This window comes from Eumetopias jubatus, unplaced genomic scaffold (assembly GCF_037043125.1).
Source record: "Eumetopias jubatus isolate StellerSeaLion01/CBP00866 unplaced genomic scaffold, mEumJub1_p1.0 scaffold_6, whole genome shotgun sequence".
In the NCBI taxonomy this organism is placed as follows: Eukaryota; Metazoa; Chordata; class Mammalia; order Carnivora; family Otariidae; genus Eumetopias; species Eumetopias jubatus.
This window is the reverse complement of record NW_028274812.1, coordinates 104424434-104443101: the sequence shown is the minus strand read 5'-3', so window position 1 is coordinate 104443101 and position 18668 is coordinate 104424434. Positions and strand designations below refer to the sequence as shown.

Below are 18668 nucleotides of genomic sequence, written 5' to 3'. Positions count from 1 at the left end.
GCCCTTCAGGGAGGAAGGCTTTTTATTTTGTTGTTCCTGGTGTTGTTTACAACAATATGTAAGTTTGACAAAGGGCTGAAAAAATCCAAGTGACAGCTCCTGACAAAGTCATCATGTTGACTGCGGAAAACCTAAAAATGCAGAATGTTTGGCAGGTAAAATTCTAAAGAGTGTGCCCTGAATCTGGCAATTAAGAAAGCATTCCATTCCAACTGTGGAGTGGTGACAGGATCTTTATTGAGGTGACTTTCTGTAGAGTCCAGACACAAGGGCTATTCTTAGAACAACCAAAAAAAGCATGGAGCTGCCTAAAAATAATGATGACTCAACACCTAGAGGCTTCAATGATGTAATGTTGTCAAAGAACACCCTCTCTCTTCACAGGTTGCAGCTTTTAAAAGAAGCAAGCTCACAGCTCACCTTCTGAGGAAAGCAAAAATGTCACACACTGAAGGAGAAAATCAGGACACGTGGGTCACATATAGAATGTTCCATCCACACGTCGCATGTCATGGTGGCCTGGTTCACTCGCTGAGGAAGCCCCTGCCAGAGTCAGAGCCCGTTCTTTCCCTCTACCACCCACACACATCAGTTGTCCTTTCAGAGCAGGGCCTATGAGACAGGACAACAGCGCTGATTACGCAAGAGGCAGGCTGAAAAATCTGTCCTCAGGACACCGCAGTCAGCACACTGCACTGCAAAGGATGGGTCCATTGGGATCCAGACTGTTGTACAGGGGCAAGGTAGGGGCTCCAAACAAAAAACAAAAACATATCCCAGAGCCTTCTCCCTCCCCTTTGAGGTGTGCCCCTCCCCTGGGCTCCTATATATGTTGTACCCGTCTCCAACTCTCACTTCACCCGACTTGTGCTATCATTATCAGACCCCAGGAAACATTACGCTTCGTGAGGGCTCACACCTCATGCATTTTTATACTCTCGGTCGCCAAGAGCAATGTTTGGGACATGGTAGATATTCAATAATCATTTAAAATTTGATGGTTGGAGTGAGTAGACTGATGAATGATGTAGGAAAGATGTTAGGGTTCGAAGCCGATGGCCAAGAAAGAATTCTTGAGACGTCTTTGGTGCAAAAAGGTGGTTTTGTGAAAGCGTGGGGACAGGAGCCGTGGGCAGAAAGAGCTGCACCGGGGTCATGAGGAGTGGCCCACTCTATACCTTCGAGTTGGGAGGTGGTTAGGGATAGCGGCATAAGCCTCCCAGGTATTTTGGAAACAAGGTTTCCAGGATCCTGAGGGGGCTAGTTATTTTTAGGAAAATGTCATTATTATTGCGTAATAAACCCTCAGTCATGAGACCCTTAAAATATATATTGGTGGGTCATATGCTCGGAGGATGATTGCCAACATGTATTTTGGGGGTGGAGGGTTGAGATAAAGGAAGTTTCCAAAGGAATTTTTATATGTTAAAGTAGACTTACGGGATCCCGGGGTTGGGCTAAGATTGTCTTTTGCCCTTATCAAAGTATTAACATCGAGGCAGCCGAGTTCCTAGAGGAATGTCACTCTCCTTGTTTCAAGGACTTGTCAACAGGCTAAGTAGTAAAGAAATTTAACAATTTTTCTTCTGCCTTTGTTTCTCAATTAATGCAGTACTCTCTCCTTGCCACCATACTAATGACTCACTGCCCTTCCCTGGGTATGTAGATTGTACATCTTAGGATTTATCTTAAGTATATCTTGGGATATAGTATCTTCTAGGGATGGGTTCACTAAAAAGGGAATTCTTGATCAGAAAAAATCTTCAAAGATATAAATGTAGTAGTGATCTGAAGGGGCACCTGCACCCCAATGTTTATAGCAGCAATGTCCACCATAGCCAAGCTATGGAAAGAGATGAGATGTCCATCGACAAATGAATGAATAAAGAAGATGTGGTTCATATATGCAATGGAACATTACTCAGCCATCAGAAAGGATGAATTCTTACCGCTTACATCGACATGGATGGAACTGGAGGGTATTATGCTGAGTGAAATAAGTCAATCAGAGAAAGATAATTATCATATGGTTTCACTCATATGTGGAATATAAGAAACAGCACAGAGGATCATAGGGGAAGGGAGGGAAAACTGATGGGAAATCATCAGAGAGGGAGACAAACCATGAGAGACTCTTAACTGTAGGAAACAAACTGAGGGTTACTGGAAGGGACGTGGGTGGGGGGTTGGGGTAAATGGGTGATGGGCATTAAGGAGGGCACGTGATGTGATGAGCACTGAGTGTTATATGCAACTGATTACTGAACTCTTTATATCTGAAACTAATATGTTGGCTATTGAATTTTTTTAAAAAATGAAAAAAATAATCTTCAAGTCCAAAAGACTATAGACCACTGTAGGAGATACTTGAGAACGCGATGTTCCCCACACCACAGAGCCAATGTACTTGTTCTTAAGGCTTGCTCTGTTCAGCAAGAAACAAAGCCAGAGACAGGGGTTTGAGGGTCAAGGCTGGGGGCATTATAAATAGATACAATTAAAAAAAAACTGCATCCTATTCAATACACTAGGTCTTACATGTAAGACTGTTTATTTTTCAAAAAGGTGACCTTGTTGCAACAATGCTTTCATCGTGTATTTCTGGAATTCCCCAAAGTCAGGTCCCAATCTCCAAAAGAAAACCATTCCTATTATTTTGTAGCGATTTTTCATTATGGTATGTTGCTTTTTAATAAAAATTATTTTACTAGGGTTGGTTACCCCCTTGAATCACCTTACAGGGCTCTAAGTTTGTTTCCACAACTTCAAGCCCACCCTAAATACGAAGGCTTTGCAAATCACTCAAAACATTACAAAGCCTGCTACCAGGGATGCCCAAAGAGGAGTCCTTTTGAAAGAGACCATAGTTGCTTAGATATGTAAACTCAGAGAAGTTCCTTTAGGGGAAAGACAACCCCAATGGAGCTGAGAGCCCACTTGACAACAGGAAGCAGGGCGAGGGCATGGCCAGGAAACCAAATGTAAACTCACCTTTCCCCCTCTTTCTAAATCATGATGACCGCCCCCTCCCCCACCCCCCCGCGACTCCCACATTTAGAGCAGGACTAGGGGTAGGAAGCAAATTTAATGAAAGCTAGTTACCGGTGCCAAATTTCTCACATTGAAGGCTCGTTCCTCTGAAATTTTTGAAAGAAGCTATTTGAAGTGCTAAACTCTTTTCTTCTTCTATGCTCCTCGCAAAACCTCGAACTTCATCCACATAGCGATAAATTTAAAATGCACTTCAGGTCCAAGTCTTACAACTGGAGAGAATGTAGTACCAAGGAGTAATATCATCTATTTGAAGAGAGAATATAATTCTCAAGGATCAGGCCTTGAAATCAGAGCACCTTCCCATGAAATAATTTGGCTCTAGGCGTTTAGGAGTCAAGACTAGACTGATACGTTAGAAGCTCAAACTTAAATACACATATCCTCAAATGGCTTATATGTGTTCGTTTTCTCACCAATTAAATATTAGAATAACAATCAGTTTTAAGAGTCAAGCTGAAGTTATGTGACCAGGTGCTTTTCTAAACACATAAAGCCCACATGTGCTGTGGGAGGTATTGTTAACTGTGACTGCCACATTACACTTTTTTCCTTGAAGATATATTAAAACCATTCTTCCAAACAATATGAATTATAGCAAAAAAAATGTGTATATATTATTCTAAAAATATATACTCTACTAATTTAGGTGATTTTTTTTTTCTCTATTCAGAGTGGAATTTAAAACGTCTTGCAAAATATAACCTTAGTGACTCCTGGCCAGTCTCCTTATCTATTTAAAGACACAATAGTTCAAGTTCTCATGAAAATATGAGGAAAGTTTGATGAGATAATTCAGAAAATGTTCTTGCATTATACCTATGCATAATTAGGTTACTCCAAAAGAAACAGAATATCAAGACCACTAAGAATAAATACAGTAGCCATGATTGAGTATTAATTTTTAATTTGAGCTTCCTGGAAGCTAAGAGAAAAAACATGTAAGTTACATAATCTTCCTAGTGAGAAAAATACGAGTTCCCCAAAGTAAACAAAGTTTTCTCAGTACTATGTTCTGAAAGAAACATAACACATGAACCTTATTTGGGGAACCCTGAACAACATGTATCCTAGAACAAACACAAAAACAGTTTTCATGTGGCAAAGGCTGAAATTAAACTTTCTTGAAACCCGAGGCTATCCTAGGAAAGCACAACTTCATTAGGATTCTACAAAGAGTGGCTAAATCCAGTCTTTCTTCGTACCTCCACAGGACATGGGCCATCTGGGCTTTCCTTCCTGGAACCAGAGACAGAGAGTCGCAGGCTGGGTGGTGGGGAGGGCAATGAAAGAGAATGGGGAAGGGAACCAATGTTTACCAAGAAGACCTAGCATTGTACCACCTCCTCTTACACATTTCACCTCATTTCATCACATAACAAACCTATAAAGAAGGTATGGTGCACCCCATTTTATAAGAGAACGGACATTCAGAGAGGTTAAGTCGGCCAAGATCACCTAACTAGTATGCAGTAGAGGCAGGATCTGGACCCAGGTGCTTCTAGATCCAAAGTCCTCACACAGGGTGTAAATGTGTAAGTGCCCATGTTATATCCAGGACCTCGGGGAAGGTTACAGGATGCAGAAGAACCATGAGCTTACTCTATCGCCCTCAAGACACTTGCAATCATCCAGCTGGAATGTAAGACCAAACCATCATATAAGGCAGTGTATTCTATGCATAAATAATAGACTAAATGACCTGGAGTTAGTAATAGCTGCAAATATGGGGGGAAAGTGTAGGCTTTGAACAAAGTACAAGATATGTTATTTCAACATGTTTGATGAAAAATCTTACCCATGTCATGTATCTGATCAATGGTTCTCCACCTCAAAACATGGATGGAAGATTATGGTGTTTATAGTTCAAACAATGGTTATGCTGTATAATAAAACATCCCCAGCAAAACATATTACCAAAACATCACCAGAAATTGATCAAACTTAAAAAAAAAATAAACTACACAGGTTCTGTTTCTATATATCCATTCTTCTTAAAAGGCAGGAGAGTATGGTTGAACACTGTATGCAAAATTATAAATGGGTAGATAATTATAAATGAGTAGATAACAGTGAAGTATGAGCAGTGCACTAATAACCCCACTCTCATACAGCAAAGATCGTATGATATTAATGCGATCGGTTCTCAGCTCATCCATATCACACTGATCTCATCCATGGAGCTAAATGTCAGGCCCGCTGTGAAGGATACCTGGGTGTTGCTTTAAAGTTCATGTCCAAACTCTCTTTCTCTGGTTATCTCTGAACAGGTCCAGAATTTCAGACCACTGGCCTAAGAACAGAATCAAAAAAGTCCATAAAGGTAGAGTGAAGCCAATGCCATTTTCAGCCAGTGGAAGCAAAGAAAAATAATAATAAATCTCCTTCCCCTGCTCTTCCCTGGGGCTCCAGCTCTGAAACTCCCTCTTAAAAAAAGAAAGTTCTTAGGCGACACAACTCAACAGTTATCCTTAAATTTATACATCCTTTTAAATTTGAAGTAACTGAAAATTATCCATTATGACTAGGGCCACTGTGATGGTTGTGCCTTGGGTGCACTTTTCAGGGGCTCCTGGCCTGGGAAGAAAGTAGAGAATGAAATTGAGCCTGCCCTCCACCTGTGAAGCCACTCACAACTGCTCAGGGCTTCATCCACCCCTTCAGCTCAGGGAAAAGGGCACCATTTTTTCAAATTCACCCATCTTGGCCCAGGCAGTATGTCCTAAGATTGCTTCTGCCCATGGGGGCGCCTTCTCATAATTCACAGGGTCTCTGTATAAGCTAGCAGCAGCTCTGATGGAAACCATCTGAAATGGTTTCCAAGTACCTTCATTTTTCCAAGAAAGGAAAAAAGCCTCCTGTCCCTCTTTAATACTATCCTGGACTAATTGGAACATGGCAGCCGTTTTTCCCCAAGTGCCATCAAGAATATATACTCACCTGCTCTTTGGCACAGAAACCAAATACTCTCAACTCTGTAGGCATCAGGCTTAATTCTTTCCCCTGCCTCAATTATTTTCAGGTAGTTAAGTGGGGCATTTAGAGTGGCTTGTCAGACGCTCGAGCCCCAGGGGGTCACTCAGTGCTGTGGAGAAGCAAGACTCTAAATATGCCTCTGGAATATTTCAGTCACTTTAGGAAAGGTTAAGGTTCCGGGGAATGTCCTACAGCAGCTTTCAAATCTGCCCCTCGCTGGGCCTCTCATCTGGCAGGTGCCCCCAAGTGATTAGCGGTGACTAATTATGGTTCCCAGTCATCGTCCAGAGAAAAGACAAAACGGGAATAACTTAACTGAGTACAATGATACCCACTGTCTTTTTTACAAATTTAGATCTTCTTTAAAGCAACAAACCTATTTGTAAATGTCACTTTCACCTATCAAGGATGAATAGCACAAGAAAAACAGTGAAACTTGCAAGTATTCCTTATACGTGGTAGCTAATTTAACTGTTAACTGCTTTAGTATTTAAAACAAATGCTCAGTTATCATTTTCCCACCCTGAGGTCACTATAGACTACTTCATTTTTTATTTTTTCAACCCATCTTCAGCGACACTTAAACTATAGTAAATCATCTTCTTGTTTATCCTTTGCAGACTGATTTGGACTCAACCGACGCATTCACGTTTAGCTTGAGTCTTGCTATTGAATTACCTGAGTTCTCTGCCTTATATTCTTTTACTTGAATGTTCATGCTGGTGGACGGCCAAATTTATTTCTAGAACCTGTTTTCCATAGTAGAGTTTAGAAATAGTGAGGTACAGTGGGTAATGAACTAGAATCAAAGGTCGAGAGGACTTGTGCTTACTGTACCAACCTAGAGAGAATAAGTTACACTCTTAAGAATAAACCCCCAACTCCCAGTGGTTTAAAGCAACATTGACATTTACTATGTCAATGATAAAATGGCAGGACCAGAATTCAAACCCAGAGAGTTTTTTTCTTGTCATGTTACATGTTCCTCATGGGTTGGCCAGGACTCCACTCTGTGTCATCACTCTCCTCACCCCACAACCCAAACTGCCTGAGCAGGCACCACGGGGCACAATGCCAGTTGCCCCAGCAGCATGAAAAGAACATTCTTCAGGGTCAAACATTCATAATTAAATGCTTCACCTGGAAGTGACGGGTCACTTCTGCTTACACATTAGGCAGAACTAGGCAGAGGGGTCCAGGGAAGACAACTCTGATAAAGGCTCAGGAGATAGAGAAGCAGAAAGACACTACCCTTATTGGGTTGTCATGACAATTAAAGGCTTTAATGTTTGTAACGCATCTGGAAGAGCGCTTGGCACCTTGCTATATGCTACATAAGTATTTGCTGCTATTATTGCTGATTATTATTATTATTAAACTGAATAAATTCATCATTTTGGAGGCCATTATCAAGTCAGGCTTCTCCTTACTGAATTTCATTTGACTAAATGTTTCACGGTGGTTGTTTTCCTGTTCTCCTTTAGCTACTAGTGAATGCCAATATCCCATTGAGCAAACCCTCACCTACCTTTAGAACAGATGCAGGGCAGCCCCCAGGATATCCCTCCAGCCTCACCTGTCGCAAGATGAGTCTCTGTAGTCCAGCTGGATCCAGAAAGGCAAACCCAGGGGAGCATGCCAAAGGGAAATGAACCCTAGTAACTTTTAGGTGTTGCATGCTGTGAAGATCCCAGTTCTAAATGTGCTTCCTACAAAAATATTTATGTTTCAAGCTGTAGCATGCAAACAGCAATCTGCATTTATTGGTTGCAGATGCCAATTTCTTCCAGCTCCAGTTCTCTTCTGTGTTATATAAACAAATCTCAACCATCTGGACCACAACAAGCCATTCTGAAGTATGTGCTCACTCCTTGCAAAAAGCACCAAATCAAAATATAATCTCACAGAATTCTGCCTAACAGAAGATTGGAGTGAACAATTTTCACAAAGAAGTTTTTAAAATGTTCTTTAGGTGTCAGAATAGGATAAACAGTCAGAATATTTATTACTTTGATAAACAGAAACAAGCATAATAAGATCATATCCTATGGTGTTACCTATATTAACAGTCCAATTTAGTGGCTTCCAAATTAGTTCAGAAAGGAGAAGAGCTCAGAAAAATCATCTTAGACAGGTGGGAAGACAGAGAAGAGATTGGTGCAAGACTCATTCATGATAGTCAGAAAGCAAAAGCTTAAATTCCTAGCCAGCTAAGGAAGTTAAAATGTATGCTTTATAATAACTGCAAGAAACAATCTAAACTATAGTCCATCAATATCAAGAAACAATGAACCAGAAGTAGACTGTGCCAAGAAAGAAAGGGCTCTGCCCTAACAAGTTCTATATGTTGCCAGCTACCCACCTGGACCTCTGCAATGAATACTAAGCATCATTTCCAATGCCTTATCCCCCTGGTATTAACTTCAGGCTGCTAAATGCATCTTCCCAAGGCCAAATATTTTAGAACATCACCATGGCCATCTTTGTCCACGGGCAAACGCAGGAGTGCTAGAAATGCTTCTTGTTCTTTTTCCCTCCACCTAAAAATATCTCTTCACCAACTTAGCACAGTGCCTAAAATGTCCACCCTTTGGGAAAGATAATGATGATCAGACTTTGTGAGTTAGATTCATGAACTTTGAACATTGTGGAAAGAATTTCCTGAGAGATTGGCATACAAAACAAATGAGTTTTGTTAAGATACTGAAAAACAATGGAGGAAAAAGGAAGACTATATAGGTCTGGAACTTAAAGAGAAAGATGTTGCAGGGAAAATGAGGGGTCCCAAGGCTCCCCAAATACATTTTTCCAGTGTCCCATGATCATGCCTCCTTGCTATTGTCAACTCATTTGGTATCTGATCATCTTGCTTTGTCATCCTTAACTATATCTATATCTATATACATAGATATAGATATAGTTAGTACATAGAATTGAATCAAAACTGAATCTAGATCAGATTATTTGATATCCCATAGACTTTCCTCAAACGGGGGCCATAAAATCACTCAAGGTAGAAGACTTTCTACCTGATTTAATAAGTCTAATTATGTAGACATTGGCCAATTATAAAATTCACCTCCTTGGCTATAAAAATGTAGTCTAAATAATTTGAAACTGGCTCCGTTGAACTACATCTTGTTGATTTCAACTCAATATTTTATCGAGGTCATTTTAAAACCAAATACTTTGGTCAAGCTGCAATGTACCAACTTTGTATACAAATTAAATGAGGGTATTCTGTAATCCATGATTCAATCACAGATCAGAGTATCAGAATAGATGAGGGAACTCTCCCCAAGCTTCTGTCTTCCTATATAACCAATCCTGGTTCAGTAGATCAGTCATGCTTGAGCAGCACTCCAGAATGGGAAAAGCTCCTCCCTAGGTCTTAGTGTTTCAATCTACCAGGTACCAGAAGTATTTAATTAGGAAAGAAGCAAAATCCTTTTTTGGCCTCTAAGGAAAATCCTTCTAATTGTTGATTAATTTAGATAAACAGATGATAGAATGAGAAAACACAGAATCTTATTTCATAGTTAATGTCAGGTAGATTTCAGGGGGGAAATTACTGGCTCTGAGTAAATTATAATCTGTGTTATAAACTGGTTATAATCCAAGAGCAAAATTCTCAGTTCCTTTCAAAGAGATCATGTGTCATTTTCTTACTCCAAATAGTCAAGGGATCACAACACTGGAGGTTCTAATCATCTAAGGCCTTGGACTTCAAGCTATTTTTAGCCTATCATTTTAATGTTCAACTCCAAAGTAATATCAATATAAAATTATCTTTATAATTCCTAATCCTCCAGGCTATCAGAATTGCTTACAAAACCAATAAAATCCAGGGTAAAAAAAAAAAAAAGACTTCCAGTAATCGTTTTCAGGCAAAGGAGTTTGGAGTTCAGCAATTGACAAAATCAGCCCAAGTTTGTGAAATGGCAATCATAAATCCTACTCTTACATCTCACACAGAGGCATATACTTTAGTTTAGGAAAAAAGGCCCTTCCCCTCAAAAGATGTTGCCCATGTTTTATAATATACTATAATAGTGGGTGTTTGTAATTAGAAATCCACATCCACAGGGAAGGTTTGATCTATTCAGAAACCCCACTAAAAAGGTCAGAGAAATCTAAAATGAACTTTAAAAAGATCTCCAAGCAGAATATTTAACTCTGATTTCCAAGAATACTTACCTTGAATCAAGTTTATTTCTTAAAATGAGAAATTTCATTTTCTGGAAAATACTTGTACACAAGACAACCTCATTGCCCAATCATTTCAAATCAACAACTTTTCCTCAAATTCTTACCACACACTTAACAATTCCACCTTGTGTGGTGTCACTGAGCAAACGAAGACTCAGATGGCCAGCCAACTTACCTTTCTAATAACACCTGTAGGACTCAGCTCACAGCTATGTTTGGAACATTCGCCACACTGCAGGAGGGGTAGGGGTACAAGAGAGCTTGTGCCATTTTGAGAAAGGCAAATCATGGTTTTGGCAGAATGGGAAAAAATAAAATTTTTAAACAACATCTGCTTCCTAGCCCAAGGGGTATCTCCTGCAATCGCTATTCCTAATACCACGTGCTCTGTTAGATAGGCCAGTGAGTCTCTGAGGATGAGATCTGATTCAACATCTACAACCTTGTCATAGTTAGTTGATAACAGAATAGGTTTTTCTCCTCCTGCTATGCATGCCAAGAATAGAGACAACCACATATTTTCCAAAACTTCAAAACATCAATCACAAATAAGCCATGGAAATATTTTGGGATAATGCCACATCTCTCCATGATTTTGGAGCAAAAAAGGCTCATTACCTTGCTCTCTTCTCCTTCAAACACTGACTGGTGAACGTTGCACGCAAACAATGAGTTGGGGAGGTCGTTGAAGTCAGTGATTGCTTGAAAGGCTTCCTCTGCAAAACACCGAGTTACAGCCCAGTCTCTGTCTATGCAGCAGAGCAAGAAAAGTCCTCCATCCTCTGGGATGTGCCCCTGCTGCCCCAGGCTCCTCATTCCAATGAAGTAAGATTCTCCCCTCATTCCTGAGGACACAAAGACAGACGTGTATTAGAGTAGACATTGATTCCTTCACACTTGGTTCTAAGGCCACGGTTCTGGAGTGTGCGGGACAGCACAGGGGAGTGTGATTAGAAGCAGGGACTATGAGAAGGGGGAAGACCCAAAATGTTCACATTACCCCCTTGATCTCGGAGTCACTATTTTCCATCCAGCTCTGCCTCCAGGCAACAATCCAGTCAGCTTTGTGGTAAAAAAAAACCCACTTAACCAAGGTATGAATTGGAGGCTGGGGGCTCTAGCTCAGCTGCCTAGCATTTGCTAGATACGGAACCTGGGAAAGTTAATGTGAGCCTTTGCTTCCTTGTGAAAATCAAACAGACTCGGGAAAGGCTTTGACAAGTTAGAGGATGAATTATATACCACTCCCACCACCAACACTACTAATAATGCCTGTCGTTTATCGAGTTCCAGGGACTGTTCCAAATGATCAACATGCATCAAATAACCTATTAAATCTTCACAATAGTCTGTGAGATTGGTAACAGTGTTATCCCCATTTTACAGATGGAAAAACTGAAGAACAAAGCAAGGAAGTAACTTTTACTATGTCAATGATAAAATGGCAGGACCAGAATTCAAACCCAGAGAGTTTGGCACCAGAGCTCACTGCCCTGGACCACAGAAATGAAATAGGACAAAATCAGTGCAAGTCTGTATTTAAGGAAGCACAATCTACTTCATCACCACCCAAATCCTGATTGTGGTAACTCTAATAGTTAATGGTTTATCCATAATGAAGACACACACACACACCTGCCTTCTGCCTGGCATGATTACCCTAAGTAATTTGTGAATCCTGGATTTTGAAAATAAGTACTACCTTGGTTAATCCACAGTATATAAATACAGATTCCCTTTCCTCATTGCCCCCATCACAGAACTTTCTAGTATTCATCTTACCTAGCTGTATTCATTCTATTATTTCCTCACTCCAACATTTCAAAATTCTACCCAGCTGCAGCCAGCTGGAGAGTTTTATCATTTTTTGATACTGACACATTACAATAGATTTTATGTCTCCCCACACACTTTTGAGGACAGTATCTACATTTTTCTTTTGTATCTATTTTCATGCCTGTCATGCTCAGTAATTAGAAGCCCTGAAGGTGAAATAATTTGTCCACGGGTACACAAGTGAGACCAACAGACACCTCTAATGTGGCCGATGGGTCATCTTCAATAAGTTCCATTTCCCCAGTCCCAGCATTGCCGAGTACAGGACAGATCGGTGGGTGCCACAGAATATCTCTCTGCCCTCATGACATTTGTTAGACCCAAATTCTTATCCCCAGACAAGTAGGGGTTTCCATGTATATCTCTCTTGAACTCTGAATATATCATTCAGGTGATGAGGTTATGTTTTTCTCTTTCTATTTTTCCTAGAAACAAAGCCCAAGTGGGAACCTGATAAGCATCACTTGATGGCAATATAAATAATGCATTTCATAAAAAATCTTGGGCCTGGTTGGGACAGGAGCCAAAAATTTAAAAATTTGAGGTAATAACTCTATTAAGCAGATCACTGTAATTGTGGTAAATAAAAATGTTACTCCATATAAAATATAATAGAACCATTCCTGTATTTTAAAGTTCTTAAAATTCTCATTAATACATTTGCTACATTTAAATCAACAAACTATTTATTTGATTTTATTTTTTAATTTTTTTAAAGATTTTATTTATTTATTTGACAGAGAAAGAGAGAGAGAGCACAAGCAGGGGGAGCAGCAGGCAGAGGGAGAAGCAGGCTCCCTGCCGAGCAGGGAACCTGATCCGGGGCTCGACCCCAGGACCCTGGGATCATGACCTGAGCCGAAACCAGCCACTTAACCAACTGAGCCACCCAGGCGCCCCAACAAAGTATTTATTTTAAATAAAAATATAGTACAGCTTTCAAGCTTTGTTTTATTCTGTAATTAATCCAAAATATATGAATATTTGTAATTACAAATATTTCAATGCAATACTTGTATTTGTTTTCCTTCATATTCATATTTATACTGTTGCTTCAAATATCTACTGTAAGATGCATAATAACCATCATTTATTATTAGAGTACTAATTCTTTAATAGTAAGAATAATTACTATGAGCATTAAAATAGTATCATTTTCATCAGTGGATTATAGGAAACCTCTATTTTTTTAAGATTTTATTTATTTATTTGAGAGAGAAAGAATGAGACAGAGAGAGCGCACGAGGCGTTGGGGGGGGGTCAGAGGGAGAAGCAGACCCCCCGCCGAGCAGGGAGCCCAACGCGGGACTCGATCCCGGGACTCCAGGACCACGACCCGAGCCGAAGGCAGCCGCTTAACCAACTGCGCCACCCAGGCACCCCCGAGGAAACCTCCTAATAACGAAGTCATAACCCTCCGACAGCACGAAGTATAGCTATTATGCGTCAACACTGATTTCATTTTTAATCCTGCCCCTCTTATTTAAAAAAAATTAAATTAATCAAAACTGATCCCAAAATGTTCCTAAATGTTTTCCGAGAATGTTTCAATTACTCTTTTTCCGAAAGAAATAAAAATCCATTGCTGAACTAATTAATTACGTAGATGGAATACTAAGCCTTACTCAGGGCTCATTTTCATCTACTCAAATAGCCTTAACTTCTGTTCTAAGCTGTAACAACACGATTATCTTCAAGAGACTTTATTTTAAGCTCATTACTTGAGTAAAGATTTAAAAGGTGGATGCATTTTTGGCAAACAACCTACTCTACTTATATGGAGAAGTATTTTAGAAGTCAGAGCTTTGTACAAAGGAACCCTGATTTCTCTTTCCAGTCCCATTACTGAGTCAGCTCGTAATCTGGAGAAGTCAATCGATCGTTTGATGACTCAGTTTATCTTTATAAAAGGAGAACAAAAACATCTCTCTGCCTCCCTTCCTCTGCAGAGGAGGAAGAGGTGGGGCAATGAAAGAGAAATGGAAGATGATCAATATCAGCATTAACCACTACATAAAAGGGTAAGTAATATAAAATGCTGTAAAAACACGACATTATGATAATTTCAGAGCAAGACTACTATGCCTTGGTGTTACCACTAACCGTTGCAAACGCAAGCAAACAGAAAGAAAGGGAAGCTCTGAAGACCAAAAGAACTCCTAAAAAGTAATGTAAAGGTCCTATATAGCCCCAAAGAACTAGTTTATCTTTTTAAATTCATTTCAAAACTCTGAACTGTTGTAAAACAACTTTGAAGCAATAGTTGCCTTTACATATATGATTCTTACTTCTAAGTCTGAGGTTGGTCATCCAAAAGAGAAGAGTTGCCTTCAGCTCAAGAGGCACCTCTTCTGGGAAGGTTTCCCAACCTCCCCCTTGGCCCATGAACATGGCCTCCTTCCTCTGCCTGCCCTGAGCGCCCTGCGCAGCCTTCTCCCATGGATCATCCTGCACTGTGCTTACTGCTTTACTAGCCTAGGTGTTTCTTGAGAAGAGAGACTGACCTGTCTTCATCGGTGTACCTTCAGCCTGGTTCATATAGAAAGGCCTCAAAATGATGTTTGACAGAATTAATGAATTATGTGAAAAGGAGTCATGTTCAAAAAATAACAGACAAGCAAATGAGTTATAGTGGTCAACTTAAAATATATACATGAATGATATTTACTTCAAATGTATCCACTAATACTGAAAACAACCTACTTACTTTGATGTCAAGGTTAGATTTATAAAATGGAATTTTAAAAATGGAAGATAGCAAGAACCACTCAAAGGATTCCTCTAGCTAAAATGAAAAATCTGCAGTGTGTAATTAAAATAACATTTGTTTTTTTTTTAATTATACAAGTTCACCGAAGAAAAATACTGAAAAATTCAGAAAAGTATTTTAAAAAGAAAATAAAAGCAAACCATAATCCTACTATCTAGAGAAAATTGTACTAATGGTTTGGTATATTTAGTTCTAGTGCTTTTTCACACATATAATTTCTGAAAAAAATTGGGATCCTGCTGTTTCGTAACCCACTTCTTTCTCGAAACATTGATAAAATCAAGAGCAGTTTCCTGTACCATTATACATTCTTTGAAAACACTAATTTTAATAGACACATAGTATCCCAGTATATGGATCTGTCATAATTTATTTAACCATTCTTCTGTTATTTGATATTCAGAAAGCATAAATTTCCATCATCATGTACATCTGGTAAAGGAAAACCATTATTCACTATTAAAATATAAAGGGTCCCCTGGAAGAACCTCAAAACTTCTTCACATGCAGAGAAGACACATCTTTATGAGATTCTGGAAGGGGCCCCACAGGTACACTTAGGCTCCACTCCTTCTCAATGTTGAGTGCCTTCTGGACTGTGGTCTTCCCATCAGCAAAATGGAGAAAGAACGTGACTTTGTCTTATGGTCAAGTATGACCGTCAAATGAGATGAAGCACATGAATGTCTTTTGAAGCCTCCAAAATAATATGTGAATTAAAGCTATTTATTACTCCTTCTCGGCTCATCCAGAGCAAGGCAATAGCAGAAGAATCTGGCCCCATGGAGGTGGTTGCCATCCACTACCGGTAAGTGTGTGGACACGTGAGTGTCCCTGAGGGTTAAGCCCATATCATTAAAATGAAAAAAGAATAGAGCTGCTGCTCCAATATTTGGTAAGAGTGTGGCTGGTGACTCCAGCAGTAGGGAAGGATGACTGTAACACAAAAGGGAGCAATTAAAATAGAAAACAAACAATCCTGTCCCTCCCAAACACCACTAACAAGACATAATGGTTATAATCCTACAAAGTTAGTAGCAATGAGAATATAAATGTTTGAATTTGACTCATTTTAATGAAGGAGGAAGCTTGAAGACAGGAAGATTTTTCAACTATTTCACTATTTTGCTATAATGTGAAAATGATTTTATCCAAGATCCTCAGATAACCTTATAGCACTTATTAATTAAACATTAAAAGACTTGAAGATGGTACAGCTCCTACTATGAAGACTAGTCACCTGAAACTTAAAGATGCCCGTAGTATCAAAGAATTAGCAAATGAATAAATGTTTATTGCACAGATAAGGGAATAAATTGTCCCTCAATAAACAAGAATAATGTATTGCTGGGTTTCTACACAAGGATTTAAGCTTTCCAAAACCCCTACTTTTCATTCCCTGCAAACATTTATTTGGTACACTTAAACCCAGGAGATGGGACTTCATAGAGGCATCTGATTCTGTTGGATATCATTATTGTCACAGTGTTAACAATATGCATGAGATTCAGATTTCTGAATTCAGAATTCTAAAAAAATCCCACCTTTCTGGGAATAGGGTATAACTCATGCAAATAGGAAGCCATGTATTTGCTCACAGGATTTCTGGTCTAAAAAGTCTTGGGGTGCTGGCCTCCCTGCTCAGCAGGGAGCCTGCTTCTCCCTCGCCCTCTGCCCCTTCCCCTGCCTGTGCTCTCTCTCTCTCTCTAACGAATAAATAAAACCTTAAAAAAAAAAAAGTCTTATATAAGTCTGGATATAAAAGGAGGGGTAATTACAAATAATCCCATGAGAACAGCAGAGAGCCATGGCAAACAAAACAAAACAAAACAAACAAATAAAAACAAAAACCAGACTGTAAACCTCCATGGAGATGCTCATATTTATACTAGCTTCACTATCAAGTAAAATCATCCCATTAATAGTGTGAGGTGTGTCCTATAAAAAGGCTAATACCACCTTGGAAGGCCTAGGGTGGTAGTAATCTCATCTTGAGTCCCCTCAACATGGAGAGAACATCACGGTCAATTCTGAGTACCACTCACTACAGAAAAATTAGAAGTCTTTCTAAGGACATTATTTAGGCTTACCCAGGGGCCAAAAGTCATGTCATCTGAAAAACAGGGGCATGGGAAGACACAGCCTAGGAAAGCAGAGGAAAGGAGTCTTGAGTGAAGTCATACTTGCCTTCAACTTCTGAAAGAGGAAATAGAATTTTTGTATATGGTGCTAAGAAAGAAGTCAAACCAAGGAGAAAGAATACAATTTAATGAAAGGTGCCATGGATCTTTCAACAATTCAGGTTGAAACAGAAAAGTCCTGCCTCATGTCTTAGTGAGCAACTTACATCAGTGACAGCCACTGAGTAAGCTCCACAGAGCAGGTGACAAACATCCAGCGGAACGTCCCAGAGAGAATCCAAGGACTAGGGGGCATTTCTGTTATGGTCTCTTCTTACCTGGAGAGTTTTCTCTTTCCATGATTAGAAAAAAATACACAAAAGAGGTAACTATTTCTCTCTGGGTTTAACAATGCTCAAGAAAGGGCGATTTATAACCTTTAAACAAAAGCTTTCTCCAGTGTTGCAACCTTTAATTTGATACTCATATCTGCCTATAGTTTTCATTTTCCAGGTTACTCAAACCAGAAAGTAAGAATTTTTTAAACAGTAAATACTGATCCACAAAGGGGGGAAACTGAGCTAGACTTAAAAAAAAACAACTTACACTGGGTTTATTTTTCCTTAGGCAAAAGAATGTTAAAGATTTAACTTGTCTGCTTTTTCAGTGAAGAACAGGAATGTAAGACTTTTTGCAATAAGAGCAATAAACAGGAAAAAAAAATACCTCAATTCCATGTTATGGCCAGCTAAGCAGGATAAATAAGGAAAGACGATAGCTGGAAATGATTAATGAATAATTCACTTTGACTTTAAGTTCAATTTTGACTGAAAAACAAGTCAAGGGATTGTGGGAGGTTTGTTGGTTTGGAGGAACTTAAATATGACAATGCCAAATTGACTTAGTAAGGATAACAACTAAGAATGCAATGTTGCATTAATAGAGAAGAAATGTCTACAGCTATTTTTTTTTAAGTTGAATATAAGGTTAAATGAATCCAGTTCAAACTTTCAAAGAATAGAAAACTCAAAGTTTTCCAATGTTTAAAATCCCTTTGGCTCTAAAATTTATCCTTTAACGATAGCTGGGACAAAGAAGAAAACTTTTATATGAACAACAATAATCATTTTAAATTAAATCATATCCTCAGCTATCATTTTTGGTCTAGCCTAATGGGTAGGTCTTTTTGATGCCCTTTTGGTATTTTAATATCTAGACCCTCTTAGGGATACACCAGGCCTTTTGATCATTTTTGTCCATCTTAAAGGGAGACTGAAATATAATATTAGTAACAACAAACCATCCGAGCCATCCTGACAGACAAAGGAGAGACATGATATTCTTAGGCTCTGCTCCACAGAAACCCATTAGAGCTCTTTCTGAAATATAATGGGACCTATTTAATTCGGTGGCAGAATTTTCACACCTGCTGAGTTGCGTGAACTTCATGCTATTCTTGATACCATTTGGGATCTGAAAGAATCAGGAACATGCAGTTTTCCACTCATGGTTTTCAAAGGAAATTACCCACATTCCTCAGTCATGGCTTCCTTCAGGACACCTTCTGGCACCACTGTTCTACCTTAAGCTCCCACAGGAAAATAATTCAATTAATTCAGTTTCCCAAAGAAGCGGCTTCTCAGGAATTTTGATGAAATTGGGGAGGAGGAGGAGTCGTTTCCATCATCTCCTTTTGTACTGGAATC

At 39.3% G+C, this 18668-nt stretch overlaps 1 protein-coding gene across 1 annotated transcript in view; it reads right to left on the bottom strand.

The window, feature by feature from the left end:
• RCAN2 (regulator of calcineurin 2) overlaps nt 1-18668 on the bottom strand; it is a 266392-nt gene that overhangs the window by 214315 nt on the left and 33409 nt on the right. Inside the window, exon 2 of the mRNA XM_028097869.2 lies at nt 10855-11081. Coding sequence (XP_027953670.1) covers nt 10855-11079 — 225 coding nt within the window. The 5' untranslated portion in view covers nt 11080-11081. The remainder of the gene's footprint in view (nt 1-10854; nt 11082-18668) is intronic.